General features: G+C 37.3%; 1 protein-coding gene across 1 annotated transcript; it reads right to left on the reverse strand.

The window, feature by feature from the left end:
- Positions 1-455: 455 nt before the first annotated feature.
- Positions 456-17410, reverse strand: PGRMC2 (progesterone receptor membrane component 2). Its single transcript, XM_063108242.1, has 3 exons — positions 16997-17410; positions 3772-3927; positions 456-2602 (listed from the first exon to the last, which is right to left on the reverse strand). Exons 1-3 carry the CDS (start codon positions 17406-17408, stop codon positions 2505-2507), a joined length of 666 nt encoding a protein of 221 aa, XP_062964312.1. The 5' UTR covers positions 17409-17410; the 3' UTR covers positions 456-2504.
- Between the last annotated feature and the right edge of the window lie 1055 nt (positions 17411-18465).

Raw genomic sequence — 18465 nt, forward strand, 5'->3', positions numbered from 1 at the left:
GGCTTTTATGTGAAACTCCTGATTTTTAACTCAGAAACCCTAAGGAAGTTTAGTGAATGATAAAAAACCAAATGCAGTGAATCAGACCAGTTATTTAAGCGTGAATTTCATTTCCAGTGCACGACACAGACGAAAAACATAACTTGATTAGTGTGGTGTTTCTCAAGTGTGCTTGAATCACCTCAGGCATGGCCTACAAATAGATTCTGAGACCCATTCTCTTCAGATTCTGGCTCAGTAGGTGGTAGGTCTGAATTGGGGGCCAAGAACCTGTATGTTAAGCACCTTAAGTGATTCTAATAATTAGGCAAGTTTGGGAAACACAGGATAATGGGAGAAAACAGGAACAATACCAACAGCGCTCCAGTCCCCTCAAAGACTGCCTGCCAGCCAAACACCTGAGAATGAAAAACATTCAATTGAAAGAGAGGAATTATCTATAGAACACTGTTTATTTCAAGTCCAAAACACAAAATTACTCATTTTTCTCAACAGACCGCATAATTTTTACTGCATGAATATTTAGGGTTTCTCTATTCACAAATGCAGATTTATTATTGAACTTTAGGCTCAAATGATTCACACATGTATCAGTTTACTACAGAGGACATGTACTTTAACAAATTTTCTTTTAGGAAATATTTTACATAAGAACACAAAGCATTTACCAACACTCTTGTTTTCACAACCAGTCTTCAGCAAAGATTTGGCCGAAGATCATAATTTTCTACAAAACATTCCAAGATTGAATAGAATGTAGTATTTTACACACTATAGCTTATTGTTGTAGTTAAAAGTTTCCCTTTCTTTGATGGCTTCTGCATTTATACCCATAAAGCTGGAGAAGTCTTTTCTTTAACTGGTGACTTGTTAAATAAAATTGCCTTTTTTGGTACAACTTGTCCCCAACAAAGAACCTCAACAGTCAAGATGAAATCAAATAACTGACATATATAGGGCTTTTAGTAAGGGCCTTTTCAATTTAATAATGAAAGAATTTAACATCAGTACAATGTCCTTTATTGTTTTGTGTTCAATAACTACTGCTTGGAGTGCTACCACTTCTAGTATAATCAGTTGGCATCAAAATATAAAGTAAAAATATGTACATTTTAATATATCTGAATAACCTTACCTGAATAACCTCAGATCTCTTGAAAATATTCCACAAAGTGGAATTTCTTCCTAAAGTTACACTGAATGTGGTACAATGTGTACAACTTAGTTAACCAGTGCCTGCTTTTCATCTCCAAGATTTTTCTTTATCTTGAATCAAATGCACAATCTTACTACCATATCACAATGCACTGGCTTTCAGTTTTGTATATAAAGTCCAACTCAAGCTTATTTTGGTTTATTGTACATGCTTTATTAAAATGGTACTTGTATTTACAGTATCTGCAGAATGAGTCCCTTCCAAGGCGCTCTCACACACATTCAGACATCCATACAGACAGACATCCATACCACAACCCCATGCACCCACACCAGTGAGAGGTTAGGGTCAGACTCCTAGAATTAGGCAGCTGTTGGGGGATAACAGTTGTTGATTTGTTTTTCAATTTTTTGGAAAAGAGAAAGCATAGGGGAATGCATTTGGCCATTACAATGCTAATCAACTTTGTGTGTATTAATATATATGGCAGTTAACACTGAATGTTCCTTTTACATTCTATATACACAGAATGACATCAAGGTTTTGTGGTCAACAGAATATTCCAACTTCAGTCTCAATGCTCCTTATAGTGACTTCTGAATTCATATAGGGGCTTTCCCTAAAAATAATTCAAGTCTATGTAAGTGAAATAAGGCACAATTAATATCGATTTGATCTAGGGGAAGGTAAGGGAAGAGATTAAAAACTGGTTTCAAATGATCTTACTGTTGGAAAATTAGCTTTGACTTAAGTCCACTTGAAATCTCTTCTCCTAATGTCCAGAGATTTCTTAGAAATATGTTTTTTTTTTCTTTTCCCCGACAAAGCCTGAAAAGAAAAGTTTGGGAATTCACATTTTAATGTTTCAGTAGACTAAACTACTCAAAGTGATGTGCAACCCTACCCTCCCCTGCTCTGGTCTCCTCTCTCCTCAATGCTAAAATAAAAACACAGCATGTGAAGTAAGAGTCACTTGCTGTTTTTTAGGAGATTTGTACACTTGAGTAGCAAATACGTATCTGGTTGTCTTTGATATATTTTTTAAAAAAGAAAAAGAAAGAAAAGAGAAAAGTAACCTTGTGACTTTCTTGCTCTTTAAAAAAATCCCTGTCTCCTTCATTTCAGGATGATGAAGCCCCACCAGACATTACAAACAACTGCAACAAATGAGTTTGGCAGCATAAATAACGTCTAGTATTCAAATCTTCAGTGAGACTCATTTATCTTGTACACAATCTGTTGAATGTTTTTTGCAGCAGGTGAACCAAACCCAAAGACGCTGGACATTCTGTGAAAGGGAGTAAGAATTGCAGTTCTGAAGGCCCCTGACTTTGGTTGTTTACAAAGTTCAATCCTGTTTATTGTGATCCTTGGTATCTTCTTCATCTGTGTATTCTGACGGTTCTTCCCCTGGTTTTAGGAGTCTGCCTACATAATCATATTTTTCTGAAAGATACATCAAAAGAAAATCAGCAGTGATCAAATTTGTTTCACCATTCCATTATACAGAGGGAAAGTGTTTGCCTCTTTCAGAATCACGCAGAATAAACTAAGATCTTCCTACTGCTTCACCATGGCTGGTCTTTATATCCATGTACAGCTTGAAAACAGGATCAAGGCTTGGAATTATTCTTTGCTGGACAGTGTCCTGTTCCACTGTGATTCTTAACCAAATATTGCATCAGAATTGCTTGGAGATATTTAAAAAACAAAAACAAAAACATATCCAAGACCCATCTCAGAGCTATCCAGCCCAAGCTCTTGTGTTAAGTCTAAGGACATGTACTTTGAAGCTGTTTTAACTCTAACATGCACTGTGAGTCTCAGAAAAGCTCTTTAACTCTTAATAGCCCAAAATATTGTAATTAGAGAAATGAGTTGGCAACATAGGTAACTTCCAACAGTTATTTAAATCACATGGTAAGTAGATCAAACTGGGAAATATTCTTGGGAAGAAAATGTGACATATGTTAGCAGTCCTCAAGAAAATAAAAGTGGAGATAAAAATGTACTTGTTACTTGTCACCCTGTGTTCTTTGAGGTCTCAGTGTGTGGTCCCTGTCACACATTATTCTTTCCCATATCAAACTCTCTTCTTAGAGTTGTTATTTTGCTTGTTTTTATGTTACCAGGTTTAATTTAATTTAGAACACTGTATACAGAAGGTGATACATGTTTAGCTGTTTCTTGATCAGGAACTGAAACCTAGGTTAAGTGAATAAACCTAGGATAAGTGAATTAACTGTCAAGAAGATTAGATAAGAGGACTGCTTCATACAATAGAACTAGTACAACTGTCAAGAAGCCAGAACAGCTGTTCCAAGGGATCCAGGGATCAGATAAATAGCTGACACAGTGTCACAAAGACAGTAAACACTGATCTTATTAGGGTATTATAAAGAACAATATTTTTTCTTGATGCCTTGAGGGTAAGATCAATAAATAATTTCAGAATATAACTGTAGTATCAATATAAGTAATCAATTCAGTTTTAAATACAAGCCTGTATTTTTAAAAACTATACCTTCATGAACAAGCCTTAAAGCGTGTGAAATAGTATATACTTTCTTTGAACATTATTTAGTTTTCCAAAGAACTCAACAAAATGAAGGTACCTTTAAACTGCATTTCCCATTCTCGAACACTCTCCATTTGTACTGCATTCAAATCTGAGAGATCATCATATTCATCCCTAAGTGCATCTTTATCTAGGCAAAATGTTGCCAGTCCTCTGGAGGCATCCCTACCAGCAAATATTCCATATGGACCCGCTGAAAAAAAGAAAAGAAATAATTTAGACTGAAACATTGTTGGTTCTAAAACATTGTTGGGCAAGGGGAAAAAAAAAACCAAAACATCTCACCGTGACTCATATTTGGTATATAGCCTTAATTTCAAAACATGGATATATACTAGATAGAATAACGGGAAGAAATATGTTGGAAATCTGCCTTTTGACCAAAGTAATGCTTTTCACTGAAACCTTAAACCTTAAATTTCGATTACTTCTGCTACCCCAAAACTTGTATTCAAAATGAGGACTATGGGGGCTGGCTGGTTAGCTCAGTTGGTTAGAGTGCGGTGTTATAACACCAAGGTCAAGGGTTCGGATCCCTGAACTCGCCAGCCACCAAAAACAAAGCCAAGCAAAACAAAACAAAAACAAAATGAAGACTGTGAGGTAGTAAGGGAGAAGAGGAAACTTAAACAGATTTGGAAGCCAGTTTGCTTGAAAGGAAATGATGCTTTATTGATTGTTCTTCATTAATAGTGGCATTTAAAAATAATCAACAGAACATCCACTGGATATGTACTATGTAAAGACTCAGGTGAACTGTGAATCCACATTTTTCTTTCTCCTATCTTCTGTAGATTGCAACTCTATGAGAGCAGAGACTATATCATCTTTGAAGCCCCAGTATATATTCAATAAATCTTTGATGAATGGTTTGATCAAAAAATATGACCTATTTTCAAAATAAACATTACCTATAAGATATATAAATATCATCTATAATATCACCACAATACATATGCAATTATTTATATAAACTAAGAAAAGTCATTAAGGAAAATAATTTTCATTTGTCATGACTTTTGGGAAACAGAGGAAGTTGCTATAAGGAATAGTTCTTCTGGACTGACACATTAAGTAATGATTAGCATTTTGTCCAAGGAATTAGGTACCATCCTCTCTGGGGAGGAACGGCATGACTGATATGTTGATAGAAGTGAAACATTCCCAAAGACTATCGGAATTAGGTACTACCCCCTCGCTGGGGAGGAAAGGCATGATGGATATGTTAATAGAAGTGAACCAACTATTCCCAAAGACTACCCTTGAGAGCAGCAACTGTCTTGGTGCCTGGCATGAAGTAGAAACAATGAATTTCTTCTAAATGAATTAGCTATAGTTCCAAATAAGGAGAAACTAAAGATTCTGACCCTTTAAACAGATTCACTTACAGTAAGCAAAATCTCCCCCCCAAATGTGTGATCAAAAAGATACCTCAATTGTTTAAAATAGACAATAATATCAACAAAACTGAATAAACCTAATTTTCTATATCAAGAAATTGGTTATGTAAATTGCTGTACATTACTTTAATAGAACACTATGCAGCTATCAAAAAGAATAAGGTAACTTTGGCTTGCCAGTTAGCTCACTTGGTTAGAGTATAGTGTTATAACACCAAGATCAAGGGTTCAGATTTCTGCACCGACCAGCTGCCAAAAAAAAAAGAATAAGGTAACTGTACGTACAGACATACAGCCATGAAATATTAACTCAAAAAAGCAATTGGAAGAGTATATGATATGATTTACTCTGAGTTAAAAAAAGAATATACGTGTATGCATATTTTAAAGTTTTTGTATATGCATGAAAAAGACCAGGAAGAATACAGACCAAATACTTAACAGTGGTAACATTTCTGGGGAATGAAAGGGAAAATTTTACATCTTATAATTGGTAAAGTCTGGCTATTTAAAAACGATTTTTATAATAAAAATCTTTTAGGAGTTAACTCTGTCTTTATCTTAGGCTGAAGAGGAACGAAGAAGATTTTTGTTTAAAATTTCTTTAAAGGAATAAGTGCTAATAAATAAGATTTTCAAAATACATAATTTTATGAAAGAGCTTGGCTGGTTAACTCAGCTGGTTAGAGCATGGCTTTGTAACACCAAGATCAAGGGCTCAGTTCTCGCCAGCTGTGAAAAAAAAAATTTTTTTTTATAAAAGAAAAAAAATTTTTTTTATGAAAGAAAAAAAATTCTTTTCTGAATCTATAAAGTTATTGATATAGGACAAAGGTCATTTAGAGAAAATAATTTTAAAACCAGAATTACTGGCTTCCCTATTGTGAACAATAGAGTTGTCAATAAGAGGGCTATTCTCCGGTTAAAAGAATAAAGTATTTTCTAATGAGAAGTAAACAGGTGGAAAAAACTGGAAATTCCTTGATTTACAAATAAGCAGAAATGATTATATCCATAATCATATTTGAAAGCATTTATGAAATTGAAAGTCAAAAAATTATCTGTACCTTTTGAGAGGAGAAATCAAAGTTTCACTTAGACAAAAACCTAAACATTTTATGGAACATTAATGTGAATTACAGAGAGCACTGCACCATAAAGTTTATCGGATATAAGAAACTCATTCTCTGAAAAGTTTACTGCATGAAACTAGAGGTGGCATTAGCAGTAATTTTTAAAACAACATTATTAGATATTGATAAAAAAAAGTCACATTAGTTCAACGTATATACAAAATACTTCAAAAAGTTCATGGAAAGATTTGTATTATCTTTTAATTTCATTTTTCCATGAACTTTTTGAAGTACCCTCATATATGTCCTTGATCTCCTGAAAGCACCCATTGCCACAAAGCATGTAGAGTACTGCAAAAAAAAAAAAAAAAAAAAAAAACAAACAAAAAAACCCCCAGAATACTTCCAGTAAAGTATTTTTTTATCCTGCTTTTCTCACTCTTAAGCATTTTTTATATTGCTACTTGGTTGGTATTTACGTGACTACCAATAATTATCAATGAATGTTTATATATTTTCCCACTGAATGGATGTACCTATAATTTACTTAATCATTCTCCTATTACTATAAACTTAGGCTATCATTTTATACTTTCAAATGTGTCTTTTATATAAGAAAGTGGGACATTTTTTACCACTGGCCAACATTTATAAATCTCAAATTTTGCCTGTTCTCTCAACTGACATTCAAAAGGTAAGCATTTAGAAAAAGAAATTCAATATTGTCTCTATTTACAAAGTAAAACCCAAAGTTCATTAACTTGGAATAAGTTATTTTGGGGGACATGTTAGCTCACTTAGGAGAGCATGGTCAAGGGTACGGATCCCCAAACTAGCCAACTGCCCTTCCCCCCAATAAATAAATAAATAGGCCGGAATGGCCCCTAAGGAAAAGAAAAGTAGCCACCCTAAAGCAGATGTTTTTTTTTTCCCCCCACAGTACTCTACATGCTTTGTGGCAATGGGTGCTTTCAGGAGATCGAGTACATATATAAGGGTACTTCAAAAAGTTCATGGAAAAATGAAATTAAAAGATAATACGAATCTTTCCCTGAACTTTTTGAAGTACTTTCATGTATATGTGGAACTACTGTGATGGTTTTTTTTTTTTGTTTCTTGAGAAATAGGGTCAACAGCAAAAACAAATCTGTAAACATTATATACTACTTCTTAATGCTGTGTGGACTAATGTTTATAAACTTAAAACAGCAATGAATAAAACACATAAAAGGAAAAATAAAACTGATCAAGGCTATAACAACGTACAAATGAAAAATGATAGTTTCAACTTTTAAAAGAATTTTTCCACTAACCTCACTTTCTTCTCCCAGAGTTTCCCAAGTGGAAGGAATAGATTTTGTCTTCCCCACTTGGCAGATAAAAAACTGGAGCAGAGGCATTTAGTGATATCCTGCTATGGTCTGAATGTCTCCTTAAGCTCATGTTGGAGCTTAATTCCCATTGTTAAGAGGGTGGGAAAAACTGACTACTAACAACGGTATTTGAAAGGTGGGGACTTTTAAGAGGTAATTAGACGGTGAGGACTATGCTCTCATGAATGGATTAATCCATTCATGGATTAATGGTTTAATAGGTTATCAGAAAGCAGACTGAGGGCTTTATAAGGAGAGGAAGAAAGCATGTGGAAAAACCCCCTTGCTTAGCCCTCCTCATGTGACACCGCATGTTACCACAGGACTGCAGAGAGTTCACACCAAGAAGGCCCTCACCAGATGTGTTCCCCAGACCTTAGACTTCCAGGCATCCAAAATTTTAAGAAAATTTTTCTTTATACATTACCCAGTTTCAGGTATTCTGTTATCAGCAACAGAAAACTGGCTAATACATCTGCCTAAAATTACTGACAGAACTGCAAGTATTATTTCCACTTTTCTAACTACTCCAGTGTACCTTGAGAAAACACACAGAAGACCCACAATCCCAAAGATAAAATGACAATCCTGAAAACTGAAGCATTTTAATAGTTACAAAATTTCAGGAGAATGATAATTTTAGGACATGTGTTGAATCAAAATTGAAGAGAATTTTCAAAAAAGCTGTACACACCAACAGCTTTTCTTTGCATTCTGTTACAGTATTCATAGCCTGCAAGTTAATCTACTTCAGGCACTTCGGAGTTTTAACTATAAAACACCTTTAAATGATACAAAGGCGAAAAGAAAAGGTGATCATTATAAAAATAGCAATCAGAAAACCCTCCATCTCTGAGTATATTAATATATGCCAGTGCATCTTCTAGTAAATTTCTTTGCCAAATTCTCTAAGGAAGCTTCAACATTGCATGAACAGAAAAACAAAACAAAACTTCATAGAACATGGTTTTTTTTTTTTTGATTTTTAATGGCTGACTTAGTAAGCGTGAGCTTGAGTCAACAGTTAATAATCCAAGCCAAATTCTAAACAAAATGATGTTTTGTTAACTCCTGAAGAGAAAAGAATGATTCAATGATTAACATATTCCCCCACTCCCTTAATATATTAAGCTGTCTCCTCCACATGTTTAGAATTTCCCCTCAGAAAGCTTTTAACTCCTGAAAAGGTCTTTTTGGTAACAGTTTCTCTGCTTTTTTCTGTAAGACCATTAAAGAACATAACACTAAGATTAAGAACTAGAGTTGGTGATATTCAACTCTGTACCCCACAAATATAGTTGTACAAATACAGTGGCACAATTAACTATATTTCAGTAATAAAAAAGGTTAAAAAAAGAATAAAGTGTATTGTTTAGAAAAAAAAGATCTAGGGTAGGAATTAGATGGGTTGCTCTGAGAAAAGAGGATCTGAGGTCTAATAAAAGGACATTTCCCTGCATTCATAACACAACCAGAGTGTATCTGATGAGTCAGCAATACCTCCCCAATTCCACTAACCTCTTTAATAGCAAACCTGAATGTTACCAATTCTAATATTTTGTGAACTATACTTTGTTATCTATAGTACTAAAATAACAGAGATGGGCTGGCCAGTTAGCTCACTTGGTTAGAGTGTGGTGCTGGTAACACCAAGATCAAGGGTTCCAATCCCCATACTGGCCCACTGCCAAAACAAAAAGACAAAAACAAAAAAACAAACACAAGAATAGGGAACGACCCAAGGAAAGCAAATGTGAATTGGTATTAAGTTTTTAAGGGGCTGGCCAATTAGCTCAGTCAGTTGGTTAGAGCACTGTATTGCAACACCAAAGTCAAGGATTCAATCCTCATACAGTTTTCTTCTTTTCTTTTTCTTTTTTGTGCAACTGGCCGAAAAAGAAAAAAGAAAAAAGTCTTTAGGTACGGTATAACTTGTTAAAAAAAAAAAAAAAAAAAAAGGCTAGCTTATATAAACTAATCTGGTTATTTCTGACTATTTCTGACTATTAGGGCTCATTTAGACATTACTAATTCAGTAGTGACTAAGAGAATTAAATTCTGTTGTTTTATCAAAGAATAAAATATAATGCTGATACAAAAACAGATTCACAATTTCAAGAAAATTCTTGCTAAAATGAATAGCACTATTCAGCCAAAGCATACTCTCTTTACTTATATAACAAATATTCTAAGACATCATTTTAAAGATAAATTTTATTTCAAAGATATCGTTAAATATAACAAAATGACATTATACTAGTTAGAATTTGATTTCACTATTAGCTTTTAGAGTCAACCCAACTTGCAGTTAAGATTTTTATAGTTCAAAAGTCAATAAACCTATCAGTTCCTTATCTGCTTACTTTAATACAATCAGGTGGAATGGGGTGACATATTCTTGAAAAGGCAACAACTACAAGCTCATTGTAAAACAATGTTTTGGAGAATAATTTAGTAAACAAAAACTTTAGGAGAAAACAAAATATGTAATAAGATAATTTTGTGATTATTAGGATGATTACACACCTACATTAGCATTTATGAAGAGGAAAAATATTCCATGATGAATGAATATTTTAGTTACTTCCATGGTTTAAAAAATATAGCTCCTGGCTGGCTGGTTGGCTCAGCTGGTTAAGAGCATGGTGTCATAACAGCAAGGTCAAAGGGCCTGGATTCCCCTACTGCAAAAAACAAAAACTATAGCTCTCAAAGATGAACTTTAATTCATTAAAATTTGTTACAGCCCAGTTATCTGGCCTGTTTTAGCAAGAATCTTTTGTGATTATTAAAGCAAGTTTTTCGTGTACCTAATAATACTTGATATTGGGTAGTTTATTTCAAATAAGTTAATAGGCCTAGGAACAAATAAGGCAATATATAAAAGTGATTAATGAAGTCAAACTAATTATTTTTTTATACTAGGTCCAGGAAGTTCCAAGACTTTTAGAGAGAAGGTAGTGTGGTAAAACCAAAAGAATACCTCTCAAGAAGACAAGATACTTGGGTTCCAGAGGATCCACCCAAACAAATGACATTAGGCAAGTCTCAGTTTCCACAGTCCTCAAATGCCTCACACATAAAACAGGGAAATTATTTTAGCTGCCTAAAGTTCAGGCCAAACTAGACAATCTCTTGAATACTATGATTCTATGAGGGACTGAAAATCCAATGTTGTTTCTGAAATTCAAACTAGAAGTCTCTCAGCAACGTTGTAGATTAAGGTCAAGGCCTTGTCCGCAGGGCTCATTGGTGGGGTAGGGGAAGGGAATTTCATAAAGTCAAAATCCCATGCCTGTGCCATTTGTGGGCATGGGGTCTGAGTTTACCCAACCCATGTAGAATGAGAACTCTACACTGAAAAAATAGTATGCACTCAAATATCTATAGGAATTAACAAATAGTAAAGATACTACTTCAAGTGTTAGGAAAAAAAAGAATTATCCTAGGGCTGGTCGGTTAGCTCAGATGGTTAGAGCATGGTGCTGATAACACCAAGGTCCAGGTTTGATCCCTGTACTGTCCAGCACAAAAACAAAAAAACGAAACAGTGGAATTAAATGTCTGATAATGATACAGTGGAAAATAGGGTCCGGGAGGGACCAGAGTTAAAGCTTTCTAAGCAGGGCCACAACATATGGCTATGCATTACAACTCCAGGGGACACTATCCACATTTGTAGTCATAGTAGTTTTGTATATTTATTAAAAAAATCTGTCAAGTGGCAGTAAAGTGTCTTATAGAGAAAGCTTTTTCTAATTTATACTAAAATGATATTTGATTATAATTTTTTTTTTAATGGCTGGCTAGTGCGGGACCTGAATCATTGATCTTAGTGTTACAATAGTACTCCAACCAGCTGAGCTAACCAGTCAGCCTTGGTTATAATTCTTATATTGTTCAGAAAGATAGGATAGTGTTTATAGCAAAAACTTAAGGAAATTACCAAAGTAATAGAAACAGAATGCATCCAAATTAGTACAAAGTGGAAGGAAGAAAAAAATCAACCTGAGAAGGAAAAACAGTGGTGAAAGAAGCCAAATAAAAGTAAGTTAAGAGAAATGACAAGATGATAGAAATAAACCTAAATATACCAGCAATCACAAAACATATTAACTGATTAAGCTATTAAAAGACAGGGCTAGCCTGTTAGCTCAGTTGGTTAGAGCTAGGTGTTACAACAGCAAGGTCATATAACACCCACACCAGACAGCCATCAAATAAACAAAAAAACATAGTGTTAACATTATATTTAATTTAAAAAATACAGCCGTATGTTATTTATAAGAAAAAAAAGAAAACACAACACAGGTTAGTTGACAGTAAAGAGATGACGGGGTAGCCGGTTAGCTCACTTGGTTAGAGTGGGTGCTGATAATACCAAGGTCAGGGGTTTTGGTCAGCCACCAAAACAGATAAACGAAAAATGTAAAGGGATGGAAAAAGAAATACTGAGCTATACCAATGAAACAAAGGCTGAAGTCAAGCCTGAAAAAATCAATAAAGTTTTTGCTAAAATGCCAATACCTTTTTCTTGACAATCTAATATAAATAAGATACCTTTCTTAACCACCTAATCTAAATAAAGTCCTCTGTTATCCTCTATTACGTATATCCTATTCATTTCCTTCATAGCATATTTAATTACAGATTATAATTATGTATTGAAATGCTTGTTTACTGCCTGTCTTCCTCAATAGATGATTAACTCCATGAGGATATGGACGTGTCTGTTTTGAAGACTCAGTTAACTCCATTTCTCACATCTTATTCAAGGCCCAGGGAATTTATTATTTTACGTGATAAAATCCAGGGAATTCCTTTTAATATTTAAAAATGAAGCTGAAACTCTATATTAAATATCCGGAGATAGAATCTAAGCTCCAAAAGAGTACAGGAGCTATACAGTGGTGTCTGTCATAGGTAGTTGGAGGAGGGGTCTGTCAGACTGCTGATGTTACTAAATCCACTCCTTTCTTCCACTCTGAATAACATTTTCTGGTCTCATGCTTATTTAAAGCTATCCTTTTATGATCTGCTTTCATTTTTAACACAAATACAATTCCTTCAAAGATTAAAAATGATGGAATAATGTTGAACTCAGAGGAGCCAACCAAGTCGCTACTGTAGAAATAACTAGTAGAAATTTGAGAATATCAAAATTCATCAAAAAACTTAACTGATCTTTTTATCTTACTGGTAGGTAATAGATGTGTGTAGGCATTAGCCCAAACAGACCCAGGTGGCTTCAAAGCAAGAAGCTGGGATGAGAGTTGGGTAGTGTCAACTTCAGGACATCCGTGAAGGTCAGGTCGGGTCTGGTCGTTATGTTGCAACTCTTGCTTCAACTGCAATTTTGCAAACTGAAGTGTCAAATAAAAGTTAACATATTGAAGATAAAGTTTAAAAAGGAGGAAAAAAACACTTAAAGACACATGTACTGCTTTCCCAACCTCCTAAATATTAGTCATCTCATGAGATATTTCTTATTTGACTTTTTTCTTTTCAGTGGAATTTAAAAGTTCGAAAAAATATGGCTTTGCTATGTGTGGAAGAGTTTCATACATGAAATATGGAGGAAGCCGTATATCTAAGTTTCAGGAATGCAGGATAAACTATTTAAAGTCAAGTGTATATTTTTTGCCATTCCAAAGAATAAACAGTTCCACTGCAGTAATATTAAATAAAATTATTTAAAAATTATAGTGTTTGAGTCTTCAAAACCTATTATGACTCTGTAAACATGTGAAATTGGACAGATTGTGATACAATGGGAAGGGATGGCCTATGAAGCCAGTTAGACCTGGGTTTGATTTCTAGTGTTGTCACTTACTAAATATGTCACTTTGGGCAAAACTTCTCTAAGTTTCAGCTTCCACATCTGTAAAACGGGAACACTGGGATGGAGTTTAAAAGTCTAACAGTGATACTGTGGAAAATAGGATAGAGGAGGGACTAGAGTTTAAGCGTTGGAAAATTAAATGAGATAATAAACTCAATAAATGACTTTCCTCTTTCTTCTACCTGTAGAATCAATGCTGTTCAACAGAATTCTCTGGAAAGACAGAAATATGTACTCTATAAAATACACTGTTCAATATGGTAGCCATGTGGCTTAGCACCCCATATATTACCAGTGTTACTGAGAAACTCAATTTTTAATTATATTTAATTAATTTTAATTTAATTAGCCACTTGTGGCTTGTGGCTACTATATTGGACAGCATAACATACAGTCATGAAAGTGTGTTTCTTCGAGGCTTTAAATCCTTATGGGAACCAAGGTACAGAAATACAACAGTAAGATTCTCTACAAGTTTATCCCAGAATGTAGTTTACTAGAAATAGTGTAGCTAAACTTCGTGAACAAATCTACTTGGGTTTATCAGATACTTGTGTGACCCAAGTTACTTAAAATATCTAAACCTCAGACTTTCCATCCATAGGATAGGAATACTTACCAACTTCACTGAGGAATTGTGGAGATGACAAATTAATGGATTTGATATAGTAGGTGCTTATCAAATCTGGTTTTCTTTCTCCTCCCATATTCATTGTTTCTTAAATGATCACACTTTCCTCATGCACTGGCCACGTGCCTGACCTGTTACTAAGTTTAATACTGACAAATGTAGTTAATGCCAACTGTTTGTAACATATGTTTACTCCACTTAATTAAATTGTCAATATTTAATTTTTTAAGAATCTGAATTTTGGGGCTGGCCAGTTAGCTCAGTTAGATGGAGCATGGTGTTATAACATCAAGGTCAAGGGTTCAGATCTCTGTACCAGCCAGCTGCCAAAAAATAAACATAAAAAAGAACCTGAATTTTAAAAATATGTGAGTAAAAGGAAAAATATGTTCATCATTATGGAAAAATATCACAAAACAATTTTGAATCCTAAAATCATTATTATGAAATGGGAGTAGATACTGGTGGCCAGGCATTGAAGCTAGGTTTTTTAGGTATTTCTTAGTTCATTCTTTCAAGCTTCTATGATTCCCAAATAATTGCTTCTGAATTATTCTGCTACAAAACTGTTTATTTGAGGACAAAAATTAAAAGCAAAATTGAACTTATATCTGTTTAGCTGTTATATCTGTTTAGCTGTCAGATATCTAGCTTCAACACTTTTGGAAAGTGCCATTACGCTTTTTATTAATGTGAAATATCAATATATTCTATGTCCATAAGATGATCTGGCTATCTTTAAGGTTCCTTTCAGTAATAAAATATTCCAAATATCTCTATTAGGTTGTTGATCGACACCTGGATTAAAATAATTGAGTATGGCTCTTAGTCTGTTCATCAGAACCCAGGAACTGATAGAAGCTAACCTAAAACTGACTTCTCCATTGTTGTCTGAGGAGCCCACTCAGTGCTCAAACCAAACAAAACAATCTACATTACAACTATGACTCTTACCTTAATTTTTAATTTCTGTCACAGAACATTTGCCACTGGAGGCTGCCAAACTGTGTCTGTGACTGTCTCTTAGCTATTTTCAATAGTGCCAAGGCATAATGTATGAGGACTAATATGCTTCTTTATACTAATACTTGGCTTGCCAGTTTAGACGGGGGTAGAAAGATCTTTTTGTTGGGTTAGCTAATTTTTAAATATTAAAAATTTAATCTGTACACAATTTCTAATCACTGGTGTTCATTAAAATGTGTGTTACATCTTAATACCAATGGAGAAAAAGCTTTAACTAGGTACAAAATACTGTTAATCCTTGATTTAAAAAACTCTATTTAATTTGGTCTGCTTAGGTACTGTACTTTGGCCCTATTCTCTTGTCCCACATGCTGTTAAGTAAACAAAAAAGTATTAACCATTTCATCTGATATAAGTAGACATCTGGTGTTCATATTTATATAACCAGAAGCAAATACTTTATAAGCTATCTATGACTTGGTTGGACTGAATGTAGATACACACACAGAAATACAGACAACTAAGAAATAAAGTTCAACACCAAAAAACCTCTAATTTCTTATCTCTATTCCAATTAACAACAAACCAAAGAACTTCTAAAATATCCTCCAGCCACCAAGAACTCACATCAGAAGTACACATTTGCAAGTGTCAATGAATCTCATGTATTAACATTAAATCAAGGAGGAACCCAGCCTGTTTCTTGACTGTCAATCCCCTTGACTTTACTCTTTCCAATAACAGGTTACTTTAGGTCTCTTATTATTTATTCTTATTGTAGTCACAATAAGAATTTTTTTAAGGCTTCATATTAATCGCTGCACAACCAGGATGTACAATGTTGCTCAATTTTATGGTATACCAACAGGTTCCATGGGTCTGAAGTTTGCTAGCATAATCTGAAATGTTTGCTACAACTACATTGTAAAAAGGGCTTCTAACTCAACTACTCTTCACACACAGTTCTCTGAAAGCAAGGTTCTACAAATCTTTAGCTTGCAGAACTGGTGCATGGGGCTATGAATTTACAGTTCTCTTAAGTTTTTTTCTGCTCAGTTCTGCTAAGTGAAAACACAGTAAGTCATTGTCAGCATGTATTCGAATACCTTCCTTCCTACTATCTTATTAGTAAAAAAAAAAAAAAGCCCCGAAAAAAAGAGAAAAAGAAAAAAATTGAAAAAAGGAAAGAAGAAAAGAAAGATGAATGAAGAAAAAAAATGAAGGAAAAAGAAAGAAACCAGACAGACACGCCTGCTGGGTACATAAGCTCCACCCCCAAACCCAAGGTGAAAATCCTTGCCAGTCTTAAATAAGATCTGCATTCTGGTCTGTCCTCATCCCACATACACTGCTAATCTTGAAAAGCATCTCCGAACTAAAACTGGTTTAAAAGACGAGTATGAGGTGTTGCTTACACGCCCAGATTTCACACACTGGAGGGCTGGGACTTGGAACTACGTGTCCCTAAACGTAGCCTTATGGGGAGTAGCAGAGAGAGGAAAAAGGGTGATCAGTAGCAAAAGATGGTAAAGAAAAAAAAGCTGTAAATTACAGGGCCTAAAACTTTAGGTTCCTACTTTAGAAAACTCCCCTCCCTCCTGCCCCCACCCATCCCTGGAATCAGAAAACTCAGGAAAGGTTGAGGGCCAGCGTAACTGGTGACAACTCTAAGAAATTTTGAAAAATTCTGCACAAGAAAAGGCTGAGGGGAGAAGTGGGATAGGAGAAAGATGAATACTGAGAGGTAGTACCTGGAGCGCAACGGGACCCTGATTTCGGGGGGAAAAGCTGGAGGCGCCCGCAGCTGGGGAGGTGGGGTATGGGGCGGGCCGTCCCAGGTGCGGCAGCCAAGGTGAGAGGGTCCAGGCGATGAGAAGGCTGGGCAAACTAACCCGGTGCCCAGGAGCCTCCCCGTCAGAAGGGGGTCTTGCTTGAGCTGCAGGGGGTCCTCCCCCTCCCCTTGCAACTCCTCCTCACCCGGGCCGTAGAACTTGCTGCCTTTGGTCACGTCGAAGACTTTCCCATTGACCGCGAGGAGGATGCGCGGAGTGCGGGACCCGTCGTACTGGCGCAGCTGCTCCAAGCTGAAGTCCCGCTTCTTCATGCGAGGCAGAGAGGCGGCAGGGCTCTCCTCTCCGGCGCCGGCCCCGGCACCCAGACCCCGGCGCCCCCAGCACACCCACAGCCGGTAGGCCCCCAGCAGCACCAGCGCCACCAGCGCCACGTTCAGCAGCATCTCCCCGCCCCCCGTCAGAAGCGCCAACGCCGCCGCCGCCCAGCCTCCCCCTTCCGCTCCCGCGCCGCTCGGGTTCTCGCTGCTGCCGTCGCTGCTGCTGTCGCTGCCACTCCCCAGGGTGCCTAGTTTCACGTCCCCATCACCCGCCGCCATCACTGCCCGCCAGCGCCTTCCTCCTCCTCCCCGCCCCCTGCCCTCCCCAACCCCACGGCCGGCCCCGCCCACCTGGGGCCTCCCAGCCAATAACATGAGAGAAAAGGGCGGGGTCAGGCCGGCTCCTGATTGGGTGTTGGCGGGGTAACGTTGTCTCGGCTCTCTCGCTCCCCCTCCCTTCTTTTGCTAGCCGCGCTCGCGTGCGACGCCCCGCCCACCTCGTTCACGGTTCTCTGCTCTCCCTCCGCGCCTCTGCCTGGTTAAGTGGACCAGGGGGTGGGTCTCAAGAAAACATGCGGCGCCGGCCGCGCGCGCGCATGGGCGGGGAGAGACAACAGCGCGTGCGCGGGTTCCGGAGTGCCACGCGCTCGCCTTTTCTCTGCGACCCCTCCGGGAGGCACGCTCCGCCCAATCTCCTCGCTTTGCGCGTGCGCTCCGAAATCGCTTCCCTTCCCAGGCCTGGGTTCGCGGCCGAGGACTGCTCGTTTCTTTGCTCTGGCTGGGCTCGGGAGCTTCACGTACAGCGAGGCGGCCGCGCGGGGCGGGGCCTGGGCGGACGCTTTGCAGAGGGCGCTGGTGGTGGCTTGTGGGAGGCTGTCACATAGGTTTAACTGCAAGGCGCAAAATGATGAGGGGCGTCTCTTCTACCCAGAGAGCTGTCGCGCTTGTAGAGAAGCCGGGAGCGTGGGCGCACAGGCACGGCAGCGACCAGAAGTTTTGGCGACGAGCTGGAGTCTTCCTGGCGCCGCACTGGGTTCTTTGGCATCAGCAGTCTCCCTATTGCCTGCGCTGGCACCGAGCAGCCACTCCCCGGTGGTTTTGGCCAAGACTGCTCTTGCAGAATTTTCTTAAAGTATTTAGACCAGAAGCCTCGTCATAATCTCTGTGGCGATAGGGGAGTGAATAGAGTTGAGGTGGTCTTTCTATTCGCTCATTCAGCTTTTCTGTTCGCTCAACAGCTTATGTTTTATGTTCCTGGGACGTCCTTTAGCCTCTCAAATTCATAAAATTCCTGCGTGAAAGTCATCTCTGAAGCCTCATTCTGGGCACTCCCTCC

This window comes from Cynocephalus volans, chromosome 9, assembly GCF_027409185.1.
Source record: "Cynocephalus volans isolate mCynVol1 chromosome 9, mCynVol1.pri, whole genome shotgun sequence".
Lineage (NCBI taxonomy): Eukaryota > Metazoa > Chordata > Mammalia > Dermoptera > Cynocephalidae > Cynocephalus > Cynocephalus volans.

Bases quoted from the DNA above. Each gene is read 5' to 3' on its own strand.
- PGRMC2 (XM_063108242.1), bottom strand. From the start codon at position 17,408: ATGGCGGCGGGTGATGGGGACGTGAAACTAGGCACCCTGGGGAGTGGC. The intron at 3,928-16,996 runs GTGAGGAGGAGT...TCTTTTTTTCAG, and splicing joins CAGCAAGTTCTACGGCCCGG to CGGGTCCATATGGAATATTT. The intron at 2,603-3,771 runs GTACCTTCATTT...TGTATCTTTCAG, and splicing joins ATGGGAAATGCAGTTTAAAG to AAAAATATGATTATGTAGGC.